Source organism: Rhopilema esculentum, chromosome 21 (genome assembly GCF_057945365.1).
Source record: "Rhopilema esculentum isolate cy_ngs chromosome 21, ASM5794536v1, whole genome shotgun sequence".
In the NCBI taxonomy this organism is placed as follows: domain Eukaryota; kingdom Metazoa; phylum Cnidaria; class Scyphozoa; order Rhizostomeae; family Rhizostomatidae; genus Rhopilema; species Rhopilema esculentum.
The window spans coordinates 9,530,367-9,552,976 of record NC_142835.1 but is presented as its reverse complement, the minus strand read 5'-3'; the positions used below and the strand labels follow the sequence as shown (position 1 = coordinate 9,552,976).

General features: G+C 36.3%; 1 protein-coding gene across 3 annotated transcripts; it reads left to right on the top strand.

Moving 5' to 3' along the window:
• The first annotated feature begins 399 nt into the window (after positions 1 to 399).
• On the top strand, positions 400 to 21,859 carry LOC135684829 (conserved oligomeric Golgi complex subunit 6). 3 transcript variants are annotated; one of them, XM_065200507.2, is made up of 19 exons: positions 400 to 566; positions 2,349 to 2,492; positions 2,871 to 2,942; positions 3,423 to 3,481; positions 5,116 to 5,227; positions 5,740 to 5,822; positions 6,635 to 6,705; positions 6,861 to 7,031; positions 7,613 to 7,664; positions 8,085 to 8,176; positions 8,581 to 8,648; positions 9,272 to 9,363; positions 10,569 to 10,683; positions 11,354 to 11,485; positions 13,661 to 13,828; positions 14,462 to 14,572; positions 15,420 to 15,473; positions 20,580 to 20,659; positions 21,440 to 21,859. In XM_065200507.2, the coding sequence occupies exons 1-19, from the start codon at positions 453 to 455 to the stop codon at positions 21,585 to 21,587; spliced, it is 1,938 nt and encodes a 645-aa protein (XP_065056579.2). In that variant the 5' UTR covers positions 400 to 452; the 3' UTR covers positions 21,588 to 21,859. The 3 variants fall into 3 exon arrangements, with proteins under 3 accessions (XP_065056579.2, XP_065056580.2, XP_065056581.1); XM_065200508.2 differs by having other exon boundaries at positions 401 to 566; positions 8,584 to 8,648; XM_065200509.2 differs by lacking the exon at positions 400 to 566 and adding an exon at positions 606 to 832.
• Positions 21,860 to 22,610: the final 751 nt, after the last annotated feature.

The window sequence follows — 22,610 nt, the reverse complement described above, 5'->3', positions numbered from 1 at the left end:
ATATTGATGCTATGGCAATAGTTATGTAAAATTAAACGCTCTCCCCCAAAACTCGTCGTTTCTCTCTTTGCTTCCCAGGCTCTTGTCATAAATGTACATTGTTGAGTGTCGTACATTATCAAATGACAATACCACCTTGAATTGAATTTTGAAACTAAAGAAAGAAGAGCAAGTTATACGATATATCTTGATGGCAGAAATCGATCCGCCTATCTAAGTGTGTCTTCTTTTTATCAATTAATCAAATATTTAATTTAGGGACTATAACGAGTATATATAACAATTATATCCGTAACCTTAGAGGGTTGTGTAATCAGTCCCCTCCCACCATCTCTCCTTCGCCTCCGCAGCCACTGACAAGTGTTCGTAACTGGCATTGCAGAACCGTTTTACATGAGGTACATCAGAGTTGAGAAATACACAAAAAAGATGTGCAACGCGTCCATTTTAAAATGGCGGACCAAAATAGTGGAGTTGTGAATCAACCAAGTACCCAACAGCAGCAAACAAACCCATTGTCAAGAAAACTAAATAAGATTCTGGAAACTAGACTCGAAAGTGATAAGGTAATTGAACTAAAATATTTATCCAGTAACATGACAATCTGCAATTTTGACAGTTTTTGCCCTTTCCGTGAAGGGCGAAAACTTGTTACACTTGTTCGTTTTTAATATACTGTAATTATATAATTTGCCACTCTATCAGGTTGTGTGCTTTCAGAAATCAGACACATGCACAATGCAGTTACTGTTTATATTTGGAATAGGTTGCTGAATTTTGGATTCTTCTTTCTTTTGGAAAGAGGGACTTTTGACAGGTCATAATTTAAAAAGTTAGTAAGGAAATTGCATTAGTAAGCAAATTATCCTCAAAATTACTTTATACGGTACCCCAGTCAGCTTGTTTTCAATATGTTCTTATTAATTGATCAATTTTTAAGCTCATGTTTATAAAATTGCTCTTACAAAAAATTAAGAAACGCAAGTTTTCTGATTTCTTTCTTGACTCTTCTCACAAACAAGAGGACACCTTTTCCTAACACCTCTTGTGAAACACAATTTTATGTACTTGATCATTTCAATTTTGTTAAAATGTGTTATGAAAGTAACTTGTTTACAAATTTTAAAATCAGTTTTGATGAGAACCATTTATGAATGCTCTTGATTCTCAAATTAAAGACTTGACTAATGAATAGAGTCAAGAAATCCTGTTTTATAAAAATAGTAAGAATTCTAATCCTTTCATCAGATGCTTGAAGTTCACTTTTGTAAGACCAAGAACTCTGTTAACATCAAGGACTGAACATACCATGATAATGAATTCAATCAAAACAGGTTTCAACTCTGGAAAGATGTTGCTAAAAATTGCAAAATTAGAAAATACAATGCCAAATGAAATTAAAATAGATAACCTCTATCAATAATTATCATAGATCAGCTTGAGTCATAGTATTTCTAAGAGACTTAACCAAACAAATTATATTAAAATGTAAAATTTGAAGCTGTGGCCACAAGTTAGTGATGAATAACCACAGATGTACTTTAAGAATTCCCATTTTGAATATGGCACCTGGAGATACAGTAATATGATTACTCTAGGAAATTGGCATTCTCACACAGGTATCTTCTCAAGTGCAGATCCAATGCAGATGTACTGGCTTTAGTTCTCAGGCTTTTTTGTTCAGGCTTTTTCATAAGCGAAAACCCACATGAGTGACCCAGCTCTTGTATGATTTCTCTTGGCTGATTTCTTTCAGATAATCAACAATCAGATATGATGAAAGTCAACAATGCTAAAGTGTCTATATTTTTTGAAAAACCAGAAAATTCCTATTTTAAGATACTTTAGTATAGGGTAACATCAAGTGAAAAATAATGTTACCTTGATCTTTAATGCACTCCAAGAAAGATTAGATACCCTTAATAAATGTGCCTCTTAATTAATTTTCATGAACACCACAAAGAGCATTATTTCAGGATGATGGCAAAATTTTGTACCAAGCCTTTGATGTTCCCAAAGTGCCCATGGTATCCCTAAACATTCACAGTGGATTTGATATTCAAATGCATTTTTCTGTCAAAATCTGGTTAATTCAGTTTACTTTTGTTTCTGGTGTTTTGATACACTGGTTTTGTATCATCTATTTAACTTGCTTGGATGAAAAAGGATGACTTGGTTTATTCTTTAAATTTACGGTTTTGCTCAGGTCAAAGGCTGACTTGTTGATACAGCACCACCAGTTCAGTTATATTTTCTAAGCCTGAAAAGCAACTATGTTATGTTTTAGAACTTTACTGATACAATGAAGATGATGAAATGCCATTGAAATATTTATTTGAATTTTCTAGGAACTAGTTGAAGCATTAAAAGCATTATCAGTATTTTTCAATGAAAATACTTTAAGAACTCGAAGAAACTTGAGGAGCTATGTTGAAAGAAGAAGTCTTGCGACCAATGAGCAATTTGAAAGCCAATTCAGACATGTCAAAGAGGTGTTTGTCAATCTTTTCCTTTCTTACTCCTTCATTTAATGTAGAGCGCCCAGTATGATCTATGTAGAGGTGACCACTATCATGTTTGTGGCAACATAGCATCATTTAGAATTATTATGAGGTAAATAAACTTTATCAATGTTGACTCAAAATTTCTTTGGTATCTTTCACATCCATCATATGGACTTTCCCCAATTAGTCATTACCTACCATATTGTTATTGCCTTCCTTTTCATTGATATCCTTACATGCACAACAGTGATTCAAAAGTAAAGAACCTAAGAATTGAGCAAAATAACAAATGTTTTGCACCAGCTACTTCTTCTAGTTTTTTAAGTTTTGTTTTGGGCTTCACCAATATTTCCAATTTTCCGATAGCAACTGGATGCCATAACTGCTGACATAAAAGAAATGGATTGTTGTTGCAAAGAAATGACAAGCAGACTTCAGGTTGGCAACACTTTATTTAAGAATCAAAGCCATTATAATTATAGAATAATGCAAAAGAATTATCATAGTACTTAACAATTTGATATTTTGATGGGCCAAGTGAGTTGTGGTTTAAATAGAAATTGAATTAGGTTGTGGTTATCTTATCAAATTTAAATGGCTACAGTGTACTCACTTACTCATACAGAGAGCTGCCATCTCTCTGTACTTCCAGTCCAGGCATAAGAATGACAAGATGTGCTCACAAAAGGAAGGACCAGGGGACACTTTAATGAAGTTCATATAGCTATCCAATATCCTCAAAATGATCTTCAGGCAATTGGTCAAAATGAATAAAAGTTCAATCACAACTTATACTAACTCAATATAATCAAAATTGTTTTTATTCTTCACAAGAGGTTTTGCTGTCCAAATTTGACCAATCCATATTAAATTTACTGTAATCGTTTTTAAAGACATGTGTGTCTTGTATGTCTTTAGACATCAAAAGATATGACATCTGATCTGATTGGAAAAACAACAAAACTGCAACATGAAAGGTATGTTGTGCTCTATTTAATTCAGGTGGCATACCATATTTCCTAATGAATGCCGCCATCAGATAAACGCGGCCTTCAGACAAATGCTGCTCTCCATTAAAGGCTGCATATTTAGTCTTTTGTAAACTTTTAAACAATTTTCACAAAACCTTTATCACATGTTTTTGGGAAAGAAAAACATTGTTTAAATTATGTTTGTAGCTGTTTTATCACACTTTTCTTGTCTTTTTCAATTAACACCCTTGTCATTTTGTATTAAATGCTGCCCTCCGATAGGCACCAACCTCTATTAAACGCTGCTTCCAAATTGTGGATTTTGTAATAAACATCGTGGCATTCTTTAGAGGAAATAGGGTAAATTATATTGAAATCTAATTACACAAATATTCGAATTTTGGTTCATTTCACACTTGTCTGTCAATCACGCAAACTTTGGAGTCTTGAACTTTCTTTGTACTTTCTTTGCTTAAACTTAACAAGGGAAGTCACAGCAAGGCTTTTAGTTGGCACCCCTTTGTTAAAAAAGTTAGATATTTCTTTACATTCTGAAAAGTATTGACCAGAAAGATTGTTCACTCTGATCGTTTTGCATGCTAAATTCCACCATTTGTTTTGGTTCCCTATTGTTTAAAGGCTTGGGTTTATTTTTGCATTAAGCAAAATTGTATCACCTTTTTGTACCCAGACCGTTTTGAATGTTGATTTCAACCATTCGTTTTGGTTTCCGGTTGTTAAAATGCTTGGTTACATGTTCTTATAACCAAAATTGTCATGTGTTTTTGTACTCGAACCATTTAGAGGTGTGGATCTAGCAACAATTTTGACTGGTTTCGGAGTGCTTTCCCCTGTTACCTCTCTGGTAGTGGCGTAGATAGAAAAATTCATTGGAAGGGGAAGGGGGAGGGGCAGAAATCTTGATTTCCCCTCCAAAATCTATAAGTTTTCTTATCTTTTCATAAATTTGGACATAGCATTTCTGCATTAGAACAGAAAAAAACAGAAGATACAACTTTTATCATTTATTCTATGGCAAATGTTATAAATTTCCCTACTTGAAGATTTGCTGGACTTCTCCTCAAAAAAATGCTCATTTAAATACAAACTGAAAAATGCTGCGAGTCTTAAAAATAGCCACCGGTTTCAATATTTGACCATAGATAGCAATTTCTTGGATACTTTGGGATAAAAGGTAAATAAGGGAGTCTGAATCTCTTAATCAATGGAGAGGTGTTCTCACAAAATTGAGAAATTCTATTCTTTTAGATACTACTTCTCTATAATTTCACGCCCTTCTTTCATTGTGTTTGTGTGGGGGGTTTATTTTTTTATGAAAACAAAGGGACTGTGGTCTGTCAGAGAGAAATGAGGCAATAGTTGCAATTGGAATTTTAGATACCAATCCAAGATTCGCAGATAATATAGCTCTGAGAATTTGACCGGCTTTCTGAAACCTGAGCAACCGGCCTAGATTCGCGCCTGGTTCACGAGGTTACTGAAACGCATATGACAGCGGCACCAGATTATTGAAAAAAGGCGATCTGGATTATCCAGTTTACTGGATATCCCAATGCTTTATGGATGTCCCTGGAGCACCCTTATACTTTTTTGAAGCCAGTTTGAAAATTTAATTGCAGGAAAAAAGTTGAGATGCAAGCAAAGATTGCAGACGCATTTTTGGAGAAGTTTCAGTTGAAGCAGGAGGAAATCAAAGTATTGCGAGGAAGTCGTGGTGTGAACATAACAGAGGTATATCTAATTTATCTGCATTCTGAATAGTGATTAAAATTAAACATGCTAGTCTCTGTAATTGATTATACTTATTGTTTAGAACTCTGCTTATAGAGCATGGCTTTCTTCTGATATTGTTGTTTTTGTACTCTTTTTGGTTTCCCAAATTTTTGCATCGACACAGTAAAATTGGATGATGAAGCAAGAAGCTTTGAAAGTGATACCTGGAATAGTTTAAAGAAAATTATAGACAGTAAAAGTTTAGTTTAAAAGCAGCAAAAAAAGATGTTGTTGAATAAAGATCTTCCCCTGGGCACTTGAAAATTTTTACAAGGGATCTTGTTACAATCAAACCTTATTTAATATCTTTGCTGCGCCCATAACGTGCTAACTAAACTGCACCTAATGCAGCTAAAATGTTCCAACATCAATGCACTTTCCTTTGTACCAGAGTAGTTAAATACACTCTTGAAACAGCATCCTTGAATTCATTTATACTGCTGTTGTAAATTTTCTCAACTTTGTTCCAGGAATTCTTTAAAGCTCTTGCTCGAGCCAAGCAAATTCACCAAGACTGCAAGCTTCTCTTACGCTCAAAGCAGCAAAGAGCAGGGTGAGATATTTACACGTGGACATTTAATCTGTTGTCTGTGGAAAGAATTGTAAGAAGGATCACAGCAAAAGGCATTTGTTAAAAAGTTTTGTTTAAAACGGTGCCAATACAAATTTGTCTTGAAGAAATCAGTTTTTAATCTATAAAGGGGTGGTGTGCAATTGCCTTTACTGGTTATACTCATGTGTACCAATGGGATGATATTTGCCTTGAAGTTAGGTTGCAGTTTGGTCATTTTTGGCTTTACCTGAAGTATTGGCATGCTAGTGCAATGCAGCGACTATACTTCCTGTCCAATTTGCTTGTGAAACTTAGTTTCATTGATCAATCTAGAGAACTGATCACCACCAAGCAAATACACTAGCACGATATAGGACAGGTATCTAACAAAGTTTCCACAATAGCGAGAAAGTCTAGGAGGCGACTTCCCATTTTATGCAAGCTATTTCAGACAACAGTTCGGAATTTTGCAAGACGCCCGTAAGGTTTCTGTTATGCACACTTTCTGTTTCATTTGTTGTCTGCAATGTCGTATAGAATTAGTGAATCCAAGTATCTTTTACTAAAGGGGTGATGACTTTTTCTAGTCCTTTGCACATTGGTACTTGAGCTGGTGTCACCACCATCTCATCCTGCTATAACCCCCACAAAGAGTACTAAACCCATAGGTGAAGCTAGTCTTACTCCCTCTTATGGCCGAGGTCGACATGTGACCCAACGCAAAAGAGGTCAGACAACTGAACACTACATCAACCTTCCAACAGAAGCTCTATACATATTCTCTCCTTTTCAACTCTTTAATCTCTTTTCAGGCTTGAAATCATGGAGACTATGGCACTTTATCAAGAAACGGCTTATGAAAAACTTTACCGATGGACTCAAGGTACACTATCTAGCAATGATTGTTTGTTTATTTTTCCTTGTTTACAACCTCAATTTTTTATGCATCTATGAATTATGATGACCAATCGGTATAAGTTTGTTGGGCCATTTTTCTGTTTGATATCAAAGCATAATTCATAGCGTTAAATTTTATAGATGAATGCAGAGGCATGACGAATGACTCTCCTGACATCACTGGTGCTTTGTGTCGCGCCATGGAAGCATTGCAGGATAGGCCTGTTCTCTTCAAGTACACACTGGATGAGCTTGGTGGGGCAAGACGGTCTGCGGTCGTCAGATGCTTCATCGATGCGCTGACTCGAGGAGGTCTGGAGAGATTCATATTTCTTTGAATTTTCAAGTTTTTGCAAAGGGGAATGTTTTTAAGGAAAGTATAATATTAAAATTGCTCTGCTGTTTGTATTTTACTAGAGCTCGTATGGTATCGCTGTTAAGGCATCAATCAGCCACTGATATTAAAAGCTTACTGTAGTACCATTGTTATGCTTCCACTAATTCAAACAGAAGGTTCAGCCACGCAATATTTGATTAAGTTAGAAAGCCCAAACGAAATGTGATTTTTTAAGTGTGCCAAATCATTATGCAAGCGAGACTGTCTTTTCTGTACGGAACGGCTGGATGCTATTAGAGGTTTTCACTAGAATTTAAGCTTCTGTTTTTCTGGAGCGTTGGGCGAGATTTGCTTCAGTTTTGCCTACTTTCTCTTACTTTATCTCGTTATTTTGAAATGTTGGAGTGTGAGAGATTCTTTGGCTCAAAATTTAATTGTGGTGTAGAGAATCCATTTGTTAGAATTCAGAACTGGATACAAATGTTAAGTTGTAAGCTGTTATTATCAGCCTCGTTTATATTAGGAGACTATTGGATAATATTTTCTTGTTTTGTAGGACCTGGAGGAACGCCAAGACCAATAGAACTACACTCGCACGACCCAATAAGGTCAGCATGTTTTGGTTTTGCTTGACGTATCGTTATTTCAGCTAAGTGACAAATATATGAGTAAAGGGACAAGCGCAGAGAATTTTCCTAGCTTACTGTCCTAGCGACCTTTTCACTTAAGTCTCTGTTACTTGTTTTGGCTCTTAAATTACAGGACTTCATTTTTGAGTTACCAATGTTAACAAATTTAGCGAAAGCTATTCAGTCAATCCAGCAGAAAGTGTATCCTTATGGCGATAAAGGGTGTGGTTTTGATGTACAACGGGCCTTCAAAGGGCCTAGCTTAAAAAAATGGGCCTAGTTTCGAGGTAGAATGGCTAGGGGAAGTGTTGTATATTGATGTAGAATGGATAATGATTTAAGGATATGTGGCTTTTTGTACGAATCTTTCACAAAGTTGTTATTCTTATTTAACTGTAGATATGTTGGCGATATGTTAGGCTGGCTGCATCAAAGTATTGCTAGCGAGAAAGAGCTGCTGCATAGTTTGTTACGGAGGACAAAGCCAGAAGGTAGTTGTTGCCTCGTGGTCTGATAAATCCTTATGTGAAGAGTGATGGCAACGATATCGAATTCTCATAGCAACGATAAAATATGTCCAGGCCTCTAAAATTTTCGAACAAATTTGTTTTAGAGAAACCTGTATTCTTCCTTTTCCACGAACGTGTATTATTCCACCCACTTGGTAATATTTTCTTGTTTGCTATTTTGTAAAATCTTTAACTCTAGTAAATAGTGGTAAACTGTAGCTAAGCAAAAAATTATTGTTATTTTTTGAGAATATAAAAAGCAAAAAGATTCCGTAGATAAGTTGGTCATTTTATTAAAATATTTCGATATCGATAGTTGATCATTTATTTATTAATTTTCTTTAAAATCAGTTTTGGAAATAACTTTTTTGAAACATGTTTTTCAGCAGATAAAGAATCATCAATGAAGGAGGTTTTGAATCATATTACCGAAGGCGTTTCTCGACCTTTCAAGGTATTCTTTGCAGTTGAATTTATGATGCTGTTACAGTTCAATGTGTTCTTTCATAGCTTTGCTTACACAGTTAGTTTTTTTCCATCAGGCATGTGATATGTGCCGTTCCCTAAGCTTGATGTTTGAATCTTGAAGAACAGTAACAAATGTGCCATTTTTGGCGGCTCGTCAGATATTGTCATTTTGAAAATAATTATATCCTTCATCGAAGATTTCAAGGCTCTAAGATTGCTCCTTGAAGGAGCTCAACGATTTCCTATTCTAACGCATTTTTACTTTATTACCTGAAATATAACTTTCATTCAACCAGCGTCCAATCTCCAATCAGGAATAAGGACCACGTGATATTGACAAGTCGCATTTAACACCCGAATCATATAAGAGCATGGATTCTTTCGATTACAAACAAACATGGATATGCAAATTTCTTCGCTTTGAGAACTTGCTAAAGAAAATTAGGATACATCAAAGGCGTTTTCCCCTTTATTAAACAAGAAACGAATATAATCTTATTTGAATATCGAAATCTTCAGAATCACACCCTGTAATGCTTATATTTAGTGTTTTTGATAAACTTCGTCTTAGTCGCCGTTGTGTTGATGTCTCTAACGATAATCTTGTAGGTTAGAGTTGAGCAAGTTATTACGTCAGAGCCAGATGCACCTGTCCTTTTTAAGCTGGGAAATTTGCTCAAGTTTTACAATGCTTTAATCTGGTGAGCTTATACTTTCTAATGTCATATTATCAGGTGATATTATTTTTTCTTGAATCTTTGTCATTGCTTCTTTTTCTGTGATTATCTTTTAAGTCGCTTGATACTTTAATATAATTACCTTAATCCCTCTTCTGAAAAATTGAAGACAATATAATTTCTTGTGTGCAGGCTCTGTGAAATGTTAATCCGATAGTTTTGAGTCAAATAGCAATTCAGAGCCTTTCTTGACTTGTGAGGGTTTTTTTGAGGATAATGTATATATGTGCTTCAATAAAGAAAATGTGCTTTGGCAGTTCTTTGGGCAATGTTCTTGTTTTCCATTTTGGGAAGAATGCGTACTATACGATGTTTTTTGATGACATTTTGCTATCAAATGTTAAGTTTCGTTTAGTTTATGTCCCTTTTCGATCAATCATTCCTAAATTTCTGAAATGTTAGACAAAGACGCCTGAACGACCGAGGGGCAAGGGGGCCAGCTGGAATAAAAGGGCATTAAGCACTACAGTCAGGATTTCATATGAATCTCTTTGATTTCCTACCAAAGGCCGGCGTAAAGGACACTTCTACGGAAGGGGCACTTTAGCCCCCTTTGCCACTCCTATCAAAAGGCAACAGGGGCATTTGACGGGCATCCGAAGGTAGTTTTAGGACACTAAGAGGCCATTCTTATCAAGCAGTGCCCTCCTTCCCTAGATATGATCACACCTTGTGATTCCTACGTAAAGAATTATAAAAAATATTTCCAGACTGATCCGTTTTATTCTTTGAAGGAGTCTTTCATTCCCACCGTGACTTACCAATAGCCATCCATTCTATCCTTTGACGATAAATTCGATGATTTCTAGCGATCTGTTCTGTGATGTTGAAAGACCACTACTATTTCTTTTCTTATACAATGTGATATGTCTAAGTAAGTTTAACTAGAAACACATTTATGCATAATTATAATATCAAAAAGTGGAATTCTCCCAGCTTCATAAAAGACATTATTGATATACTCGGCTCTCCCACTGAGCCCAGAAACCATCGTAGACACACGATCAAAGATCGTGAGAAAGGCCAGTTGACTGGCTCAATCATTTAACAATCTTTTGTAGCAAGCATTTACAAGCTATGTAGCAGAACAATAACTACACTGGCCATATCAAACCAGATCTGAAATTCACTTTATAACATCAATATAATAGCACCATTTTTCTATTTAGCCCAGTCCTTGGTGGTGAATCAATCGTGATTGAAACACTTCACGAGATGTCAGAACTATGCCAAAGAATGTTCTACAACAGCTTGAGCTCATGGGGCAACAAACTCTCTGAAAAGGTAACAGATATAATTTCTTGGTTTCGCTTGACTTCTTCATATTTTAAAAAGATGGATCGTAGAAATGGAATTTTTATGTGGCAATTAGTCACTTCCGCCAACTTCATGTTGTTTGACTGTCAGGACGGGAATCGCGCCATTTCAAAGTTTAGCTTCTTCTATACATTTCATTGGATTTTTCCGTTGCATAATGTATAGGACAAGTGACCATACTACAGATATTCAATTTCCCTAGACCATTGTTGCTGCATTAATAGCTCGACCTTCTACTTAACATTGGAAGAAACACTAACAAAATAAGGCTTTGTTGACATGAGCTGGTCCAACTTTTTTAATAAAATCAGCCTTACTTTTACTTTTTGTGGTACCCTGAAATTATTTTTGCCCTCTTTATACAGACGTAAAGACCGATACTACTTCAGTATTTTTGTTTACCTGTTCGTCCGTTGTGAAACTCCAGATCTCATTAATTCCCCTCGACCAAGGCGAGCAAAATTCAATCTCTGCGACCAAAGTGATCTCAGAATACGAATGCTCGTACGCTGACAAAGAGATTGGAGTGGATATCGGCCTTGAGATCTCCTGTTAACTATATTGCTAAGCAATGCTTAAGTTGATATCATTCAAAACTGTTTAAAATGTTTGCCTTTATTTATTTGTTTCTCTGCAGATAGAGCTTCCACCATCAGACCTTGGGCCTAGCGTGTCTGTCCAAGAGACATTGAGTCTCCTCAGAGAAGTTCTCTCGAGCCATGATGCTGCTATTACGTCTTTGGAGGAAAGGCAAAAGGATTATGATAAGGTAGAAATGCTTTGAATGTACCTAGAGATGTTCTTGAGAAATTGATCGTTTTTTAGTCTGTTTATTGGTGACTTGCGTCAGAAATGAGTTGTTTTTTTCATAGTAGAAATTGGTCTTCAAGATGCAGTAAGGTAAATAGAATTGAAAATTTGGACAAATCGAAAACTTTATGGATATTTAAAAATGGCTTGGAAAAAAGCAAACACTTTACATCAAGTTTGCGTTTTTAAAGCCATTTTTAAGTTTTGTGCCACGTAAAGATTGTTTGTGAATATTTCTTAAATCAGGGAAAATTTCACGCGTATTTCAGTTCACAGAAGCACTATGAATTTAGAGAATAACTTACCAAAAGTCTTTAAATAGCAAAGAATCGGAAGATGGTCTCGACAAAGGTGGCTGAACGAGCTGAGTAGAAAATTTTCTGAAAAGTTCGTAGAAGTTCGCAGAGGCTCGCAGAAGTTCGCAAAAAATCTTTAAATGTAGGTCACCAGAATGCACCAAACAATGATAACCTTGATGTTGTGGTATGAAGAGAAGCGGCACTCTTCATGTTCAGTAAAAAATAGGGTTGGTACAGAGCGGTACGGGATGGGATGAGGTAGGGCTTGGAATAGTTGGGCGTGGCAGGGCTGGAAGTGCCATTCGAAGAAAAGTAAAGTCCACTCGCAAGCAAATTTGTTTACCCAAGAATATTTTGACACCAAATCTAGCTCTTGTCCCTGCTATTTACATTCCTGAAAATGGAATAAAACTTGATAAGAAGAGTTGGTCATATGGCCTTCTTTTGTACTTCCCACCTTGAAACTTTTATGTCTCATTAAATATTATCCAAATACCAGTCTTAACAGCATACGGTCAAACTCTTCTTTAATATGTAAGCATTGATATCCTCATATCTGAATACGATCCTAAGTATTGTTTGCAGTCGTGGATCGTAAGTGTCGAGACAGTTGAGCTTTTCCAATCGTAACGACTGTCCTGATTTAAAAGGAACAATCGTGGCAGACGATCGACGATTATTGCAGCCCTTTTCTTTTGTTTCCCCTTAATCACGAGAGCCCAATCAGCCAATTAGATGATCATTCTTTCCGGATCTGTCCACTTTTCATATTCAAAAAGATAGTGGTATTGAATAACATAAACTGTTGCTGATCGTTTTACGATAAAATAGAAACCAGGCTTCAAAAGAGTGCCTTCAACAAATATATTCTAAGAAAGGTTAAAGTAAACCAACGAGGTGATAGAATACGCGAGAGGGATAACTCTGTAGGAAGGCAGTGAAGCATTGTACGGCAAGAAGTGATTCTCAGTGTATCGCGTTCTGTTTCATCTCGTTGCTTTTGGGTGAAAGAATTGACAGGCTGATAACAAAAACAGTCTTCTAACAGGGTTGGAAGTAAGACGGATGCCTCCAGTATTTCTACGGACATAAGTGGTGATGGGTCAATTTTACTTCACCCGTTCGTTCACAATCAGGCCTATCCTTACCATATCAGGTTCTTAAATATTGTCGCTTTTCTTTAAAATTCATCGATTTCTCCTTAAATTTTATTTCTTTGGTACTTGCTAGATTCCTTCTAGTTTCATGACCAATGCCTTGCAAGGTGATCACTTGATACACATCGTCAAAAACATCTGCTTCAAATATTTTACTGTTTTTATGCGAAAGTACGCCAAAAATAATAAAAGGACAGGTCATAAATATGAACAAATCAATTATTCACCATCAGATCAATAAACTCTTTTTGTTTAAAAATGTTTAGGGACTGCGAAAAAATGCTATAGATCCTCCAAAACAACGATCGGTACCATCACTGTTAATGTCCATATTTTACTTTACTTTCCCATTTTCCTTAAAATCCAATTATTTCCGTTCTTAGATGTATCAGACTTTCCAGTTTAATCACTCTTAACTTAATTTTTGCCTGAATGCTTTGCTAAATATCGCACGTTTTATACAAGTGCTTGTACGTCACTTCTCCGTTTTTGCTGTGCAAATGAAATTGCTCCCGGCTTCACTTCCTGTGATCAGAACTGCCTCGAGTAGACCCTCTAGCGTATTCTATTCACCTCTTTGTAGCATAGTCAATAGAAAAAACTCTATTAACTATGATTGTAGTAAACCCATTCAGTAGATCCTAGTTGCTGTTGTTGTAAATTCTTGTTGTTTTGTAGATACTTTCCGTGGTGCTGGACCCGTTACTGCAGGCTTGCGCAGTGTCTGCAAGTCGATTGAACTCTACTGATATGGCCACATACATGGTCAACTGCCTCTATCAAATTCAGTCCACACTTTCGGTCTTTGAGTTCACAGATATTAAGATTGAGATGCTTGCGGGTCAGGTAGTTATCGATTTTTACTTCTGGAATATATATTAAAGACATTGAGTCATGTTAAATAGGCCTTCTCTATAGAGGGTCATTTGGTTTCGGCGTGATCGCTGCTGTTTCATGTGATATTTGCATCCGTTGTTGACAACTTGCTTTTGATGGAAATTGTTTTGTTAATCAGTACGAGGTGAGTTCATGTGACCAGTTCCAGGCCAACCAATAGCATTGCCCAATCCATTCCATTTTATCATGACTCAATGCCTTTAAGAAAGTAAATTATAATTATCATTTTGAGTCTTATTTAACGAGTTGTTGTAGTGTATAGTTTCTTTAATGGTTATTTCCAACGCTAGACTCATTCTATGTTTTTAGTCTTGGCGCCAGTGATAGGGAAAGCTTGATCGACACCACTGGTGTATAATACTATAACAATATAACCATAATGCTTTGGAACTCCTTCAGCCTAGTGACAACATGCTACTTCTTGCCCCTTGTGTAAAAGTATTAGGCAAAGGGAATCCAATGTCAGTTCGACTCAGCGAATGTTCAAATAATCGGGGGTTCGAGTTATCGGGAGTTTACTGTAGCTGCAAAAATACAGTTGTTGATTTAAAGTTAAGACTGTGTTTTCATTTTGAACAACAGATTGAGGCCCATTCAGACACACTGCTAAGCGAACAAGCATCGTTCATACTCAACAGGTCGGGCCTAGGACGAGTTTACTCAGTGATAAGAGACAATCCGAAGGATTCTGGAGTAAGTTTGATCTCTCTTGGTACCAAAGTTTGTTTCAAAGTTGAATAACGTAACTTCTATCTACACATTTCAGAAATGTCTGGCGAATATTTTCCAATAACTTTGGGATGGGGGAATTACTCCTGAAATATTGCTTAAATGCAAAAAAATTTTTTTCATCTATGTGCAAATGTTTTTTTTAAAATTCTATCAAACAAATTTACACATGACGCTAATAGAGACATTTTGTAACAATGAAATTTGAATCATTTGACACACCATATACTCAGCTCCTTTTTAATATCGTACACTCTTTTTTTTATAAGAACAATTTTATAAGAACACGAGCCTCAAAATGGGTCAAAATTACAAGCTGAGGCTGAGCTTTTGTAAAATGAAATTTTGAACAACGTTTTATCTCAAAAACGACGATTTTCAGCCATTTGTGGGTGCTTTTTCGGTGAATATTAAAACATGGCGGCAAATTAAGTTTGTCTCTACGCACTTTGTTGGCAAAAGAGGCCTGAACACCTCCCCAGAACGAAAAGCTAGAAATCGCACTGCTTATACCCTATAAATTTAAAAACAAGTTAAGAACAATCCAGTCTCAGGTTTTCGGAAAAATTAAGAACAATCAGCCTGAACTCAAATTTACTGGTTCTTATAAAAAAAGAGTGTATTTGCCAATAATGTTTGATCTCAGAATAGATTGCTAAGTGATCTAAAACAGGTAAAAATTAGTTCTTTTAAAACTTTGTAAGTTTAATACTCATTCAAAATTTCTCCCTCAACGGATTAGCAAAACTGAAGCTACTACTGATTTTTAGTCTAACAATCCTAAGCGATGAAACCTTCTTTTTTCACGCAGGTCGTCTTGTCCACTTTACCTGGCCTCGACCCTGGAGGTATCAAAGCAGCTATGGTATGTAAACTATAATCTTGCTAATCGACTTCGCTTTATTCAAAACTAGTGGTAAGCAAAAGGCGTCGCGAGCCCCAGACCGTATCAGACATAGGCAAAATTTCGGTCCAACAATTGCAAGTCACAAAAGCATATTGCCATCTTATCCATCCATCTATCAAAATCTTCGACAAACTTTGAACATCTTTATAAGAAATCCGCTATTTAAAATTCAAAATCATCTCAAAATTCACTCCTTTCACTCATTCTGAAGTACAATTGCTGCTCTTCTGCAAGCAAATCTCTCCACAGCTTTCCAAAAACAATCATAGCCGTTGATCTGCAAGCGAGGTTGCTATCTGCTCACTTTCCAAGGTTCTCTCCCTCAACTGGCTACCGAGCATAGTTCGCATCTACCTTCGCCACATTCGCAAAAATATTTTCCCATATACATTTCCTATTGGTTTTCGAATGGCTAAATAACATAGCTGGACTGACATTCGCACAAATTTTGGGCGTACATTTTTCAGTACTACTTCGTTTGCGCATACATGCCTAATATATTATAATTCCATTCGACATTCGCATCAAACCTTATTGGTGCTCTGTGAATTTATGCGTAGAAGGGGGAGCTCCTTCTAGAATATATTATCTCTAAATCACGAATACGATGGAATGAAACCTAAAAAGTAAACAGCAAAGTGACATCTCGGAAACTAGGGCAGGAAACAAAACTTTTATCTCTTATATCCCATCTGACTATGACATAGAAAATTATTTTATTATCTGGTCATTTCTAGTACAATATTCACAAAATATATTATATTATATTTTATTTCACTAAAATATATTAACAGACAAACACAAAAGGCATGTGGAAATCTGACATTCGCCAGTGCGAATGTTGCGAATGTCTGGATCCGCCCCTGTGATTATAGTTGTATCTGTATCAATCTGGATTGTATATGTATTCGTTGAGTTTTCATGGATCAGAAGATCTCAACTCAAACGTCCAACAAAATGAGTTACGCCGTAAAGCGGACCAGAATATCGTATAGTTTTTGTTTCAATTAAGATAATTGTCTTATGACCGCATTAAGCTTAAAACTTCGTGTGGCACCAAAAATTGGCGCAGAAAATTTTGAAAAATGAGAGTATGTTGTTTTCTGAAAAATATTAAACTAAAATCAAGTAAAACATGAGGAGACGTAAACTTTCGATTGTGCTCAACATTTATTAGAGTATGCAGCTCCATGACGACTTTTGCTTTTGTGAAATAATGGCACCCGCTTCAGTTTTAACCTTATATAATATTTATCATAATATAAATCCAACATAATGTTGCCGGCACTGTGCTTTTCACCCAGTTTGAGCAATTGGTCTCAGCAAGCGAGGAGACTGTCTATGTCTGTTGTGATTCGAATCAGTTTAGAAGCTTAGTTATGTTCTATCCAGCTCAACTCCCCTTTCCTGCAGCATTGGTCAAACACCTTAACTTCGTAATTTTTTCACTTATTACGCTGTCGTTTCCTGGTAAATTGAACTTAACTCCTCTCTGATGTTAAGTCGAGTAAAAAGTTCTCGTTGAAGAGCCGACATTATCTCTTTTCGAAATATTTAGTTTGAAAAAGAGCCTTGTCATTCTTTATGTCGTGTGTAAGGATTTTATGTTAAATTTCATTTAATTTAAGGGTGATTCTGAAGTTTCTAATATGATTTCAGTTTGTTTCTTTCAATCGACTGATGAAATATACGGATCACACGACAACATCCTTCCAGCGTAGGCCCGATTGCTAAATTATTAATGACCCGCCATTTTGTTCACCGATAAAAAGCATTGTAAAGTTTTATGCAATCTGAAGCTCATCTTTCGCAGTGTGGTGTTTTTAATTTCAACCGACGTCGTTCCTTTTCATAATTCAAAGCCAGCAATTAGGCAGAAATTTTGTCAGAATTCCTAGATAAAATCCGAGAGTATGCGAGAGTAACCATGAACATTGGCGAGTATCTAAGAAAAAAGGGAAATTTGGCATACAAGTTGTATTTTGAGACTGATTTTGAGCATAAAAACTCATCTTTAAGTTTAAAGCAATTGGTTGCATGTGAAGAAACATGTAACGTTTACACTCAACGTTCATGCGAGCCCGAGTTCGCTGCAACCTGCCTTAGAGGGTCATCCCGTCTACGGTGAAATCAAGTTTATGTAACAGTTTGGCTTTTATGTTTAATCAATTAAGAAATTTTTCCATTCCTGCCTGTTTTAGTGAACGCCTTTCTATGGCAATGTGTTTTCTGTCAACATGCATTGTGACGTTCGTATTGTCCTGTTAATTAGCTTCCGTTTATGTTATTAGTGTGTCTTGATCAGGTTTTAAGTTAGTCCTTCTGTTTTATCATTAGAGAAAACATCAAAGAACATCTCTAGCCCTTAAGCCTAGTCCGCTTGCTCACTAACTATTTGGTTATTCACCGTCCTAAGAAGAACCCTTATCGTGACTTTTAAATGTAACGATAAGAGTTCTTCTTAGGACGGTGAATAACCAGCTCTTTGGTGGAGCGATAGGCTCTGCCAAAAGGCCTAGTGACACAAAAGGTATAAGTGACACAGAAGAGATATTCTTTGATGTTTTCTCTAAAGATAGAACATCTGTCTGTCCCCTGAATGATTGGCTAATATGAATAATAGCTTGTCTCGCCTTAACGGATTACGCTGCTTGCTTCGGCTGGCCTAGCTGCGGCAGTGGACGACATTTGAAACTGGCAGCAAAAAGGATATCGGAAGTGGCAAGAAGATTTGATTACTTGAATTGAATGATAATGAAAGCATTTCTTTTTCCTGTTGAATTATCTGTTGCACAGACAAAACAGGGAACCAAATTTTACTAGCCACAGCTTCACTTCAACGGGAACACAGCCATTTTATTCAATGGCTCTGGAGTCAAAGTTGTCTCTGATTGGTTTAAATCGTCTAATTATCAATCAAGCTCAACGGTGCGTAAAGTTCACTCCCGTGAAGTAAAGTTGAGTACAATAGGGGGCAGACTGTCTTTAACACGCAACTGTTACGTTTACATAATAGCAGCAGCCAACCCGGCTCAATCCGCATTGCCGGGTAACACTTCTCAATGGTAAGGTTGATCCATTGAGATGGGTAACCTTCTTCTGAAGTCGCGTTCAGCAAAATCCAGGATCGTTTACACATTTATTTATAACGTCTATAAACATTTCGAAGTAACAAATTCGGGGTCATTTTTACACTTAAGCTAACAAGTTAAGCTGACCCGGGTTAGGTCAACCATCGTAAGGAACCTGCTGAGCCAGGCTCGTGTAAACATAATTTTTTTACTGATGCGTGTTCACCTGACCTGGAGTAGAATCTACCCAGGAAATGTGTAAACGGAGCCTTAGTCGAATTGTTCTGACGCATTTTTAAGGAGCCGTAACCAGTCAAATGACATTAGGTGGTGTGTCAGTATTGGTAACAGCCGGCTCTTTAAAGAAATTTTTGGAAATCTTCAATTGTGAGGGGTTAGCGGTCGATGATTTTTCAAAGAAAGAAAGCACCCTTTTTCTTTTAATTTAATTTTAATACATTCATGGAAGGACTATTTTCAATTTTTAAAGTCAATTGCCTTACAAAGCTGCTCTGTTAAAAATTAGAATTTCCATAGCTACTTTCAATAAAGAAAAGCAAACAAAATATGGCGTCATTACAAAGAAACCAGAAAACGATGGTTCTCAAATTAAAGTATTATATACCCTCTTTTTTTTATAAGAACCAGTAAATTTAAGTTCAGGCTGACTGTTCTTAATTTTTTCGAAAATCTGAGGCTGGATTATTCTTAATTTGTTCTTAAATCAAGAGGGTGTAAGCAGTGCTTTTGCTAGCTTTTTCGCTCTAGGGAGTTGTTCAGGCCTCATTTGCCAACAAAGTGAGTGAGGCAGCCTTAATTTGCTGAAAAATTTGAATATTCACTGAAAAAGCACCCACACATCGCTAAAAATCCTCGATTTTGAGAAAAAACGTTGTTCAAAATTGCATTTTGCAGAAGCTCAGCCTCAGCTTGTTCTTAAGTTGTTCTTAACTTTTGACCAGTTTTGAGGCACGTGTTCTTATAAAATTGTTCTTATAAAAAAAAAATGTACGTTGACTTGTAGGCATGAGAGACCCGGTGACTCCAGGACCTAAGTTCATTTTTTTTATTGTCTTTTAAGTTCCTTAAAAACTTTTGGCCGTCTTCACTTCATAATTACGTCAAGTCATATCATAATTATGCCGATCTATATGCAAGGCTTTTTGATCGAAGGAAGTTTTCATAAAAGTAATGCATGCGTTTCTACAAGTAGTTGGTTGTTGTTGGTAGGTCGTTTCAGGCAGTTTATTGAATGTAGATGTAATGTGCAAAATTACACGGGCATTTGTATTTTTATACATAATATTCAATGTATCTGAATTAATTAAACCCGTGACCGTAGTCTACCCAAGCTGTTGTATTCTGGGTACAGCAGGCATATTTTATGGTGCATTGGTCACGATTCTTGTTACACAGTTTGGGAGCTTTCTTAATTTACTTAGGTCTGTGATTCAATAGATGCTCCAAACAGGTTAGCAGTATCGAAATATGATTCATTGTGTAACTTGCGATATGCACATACAGGCACCGCGGAGCGTTGAGAAAAGTGGGGGGTCTGAAAAAAGCGGGGAGGCTAAAACCGTATAAAAAGAGGCTTTTCTGGTAGTTTACTTAATAATACTTAATATTTGGCATCTTTTGCAAAAAGTGGGGGGGCTAAAGCCCCCCCCCCCCCCGCCCACCTGCTCCTCGGTGCCAGATACCGTATCCTCTCTTATATTCCCTGCTTCGCTAATATTCCTACCTCTCTAATAATCCCGCTTTTTGTATACTTTGAGAAATTAATCCCGCCTCTCCGATAGTCCCGCATGCGGGTTTGATGAAAGAAAGAGCCAATGCATTGAAATGTTCTTTGAGTTTTTTTAATGATTTTGAAACATTCGTCGTAGTGTCTTGTCGCTTTCATTTGATAACAGCATGATTTCCTAGTATCATTCCTTCATGACTTTGTCGAACCCTTTTCTATTGATGATGCTCATTGTTTTTCTTGCAGATTGAATTCGATAAATATCTTGCCAACCCGGACAGCTTGGTTATGCCTCAGTGCCATCTGATCAGAAGCACAAGAATTAGGTTTGGCTATTTCCGTAATTATTCCATTAATTGTAGCTTGCGTTCCAAGGCAAATAGAAAGTTTTCAGTACTGATTTCCACGTTTTAAGGAACATACAAAACTGAGTTACGTATTTGTATGTATCCTTTTAGAGGTCCTTTTTCACAAAATTCTCTATACTCTTATGAATTGGAACCCATTCAGTGACTAGTAGAGGAAATCCAACAAATAAGCATTATAAAATCTGTAAGAAGGAGGAAATGCAGGATATGCTGTCCGCCGGATTCTGTGAATCTTGCAATGCGTAATAATGCGAAAATAGTCAGAAACAAAGCAATACGACGACGAGAACCCAATGTGGTGAACAAGAATTTTAAAAAAGAATAGATTTAATAAAAGCTAATATATCGCCTCGGCATACAGGGCTTCATCAGAGTAAATGTAACGAACGAGTAGATGAATTTTAATTTTATATGTATGCGTTATAAAACCCGTATGTTGTAAAGATTTTTATGTGAATCAAATGTTACTTGCAACTTTTTGCAACTTAGAACCATCCTGTTTTAAACAACACACCGTGTACAGCTCAGCTTTACGGCATCTTGCACTCAAAGAATGAGCGTAATTTATTCAAATTTTCACTTCAAAATTTAACCAAACCTAGTAGGCAATTTTTAACCTTTTCTTATTATCACCAAGTGATATCTCTCAAGTTATTTACCTGTGATGCCTGTCACTCTATTCCTGTGGCTGTTTTGTTTGTAAAATTGATAAAAAAAGAATTGTTTGTCTTTTCATAGGGACACAGTTTACAAAAAGGCCATCGACCTCGTTTGCCTGGCGTTCAATTCAGTTCATTCTGCTATAAGCGACCCACGGAACAAATATGACAGCCCACAATCGTTACTGCTGCGATCACCTGATCAGGTTTTGACACTTCTAATGTGAGGTGAATTCCATTACATCATAATCTCTGACCCTTTAAGGTTATCCGGAGTTGCCCAGAATCTGTATAGAAGCCGGTAATGCGAATTTAATGCGGTTAGAGCAACTACCTGTCAAGGGAAAAGAAAACATTTCTAAATGATAATTTCGGATATTATGATTAACCTATATGTGTTTTTCTGTATTATTATAATGCTATTTGTTCTTGAGGGATTGGAGCAACATTTCAAGATGATTGAGCCTGTAGATTATTAATTTTACACTGCTACCAGTCATATTGAATCCACGTCCATGGACTATACTGCCATATAGCTTGCCTTGATTTTACTCGACAGTATTGATTTGAATTGATTTGATTGATAATAAACTTAGACCCGACAGTATTGATAATAAATGATGAAATGTTTCTGTTAAAAAGAAACTTTCTGAGGCCTCAGTTTAAAAAGTTGGTTTCTTATATTCGGGTACTTACTGTAATATTCTGACTTTTGATACTCTGAAGAATATCAGACGCAAAGCTTTAATATATTTCAAAACCATTTTGTGGCATTATTCTTTCTTCCATTATTGGATGCCGGAATTGAGGGTGCATTTTCAATGAATTTGTTTATTAAGTAAATAACATATCAAATGTAATTTTAAAACTTCTACAGCTATACTGAATCAGCTTAACCTAACAAACATCTGTTGCAATATAAGTTTCAATAACTTCTCAGATGCAATTTAACTTTGTGGCCCATCGCGCTATTTTGTGTTTCTGCTTTTGGTCAATTTTTAAGGCCTTCGAACATTAAAGCACGATGATGATACTGAAAACGATAGGTTGCTTGGGACAGCTGACACCAAAGAAAAAGAATATCTATGTGGATCGAAGAATAAGACTTTCCCAAAGTCTATGTTTGTTATACTACTACTGCGAGGGCAAATTTTAATTGCGGCGCAAATAGAGGTCTACTTAGAGATAACTGAGGTTTGCCCTCACAATAGTACGACTGCCTTACGGGTTTGACAATAATAGACTATGGA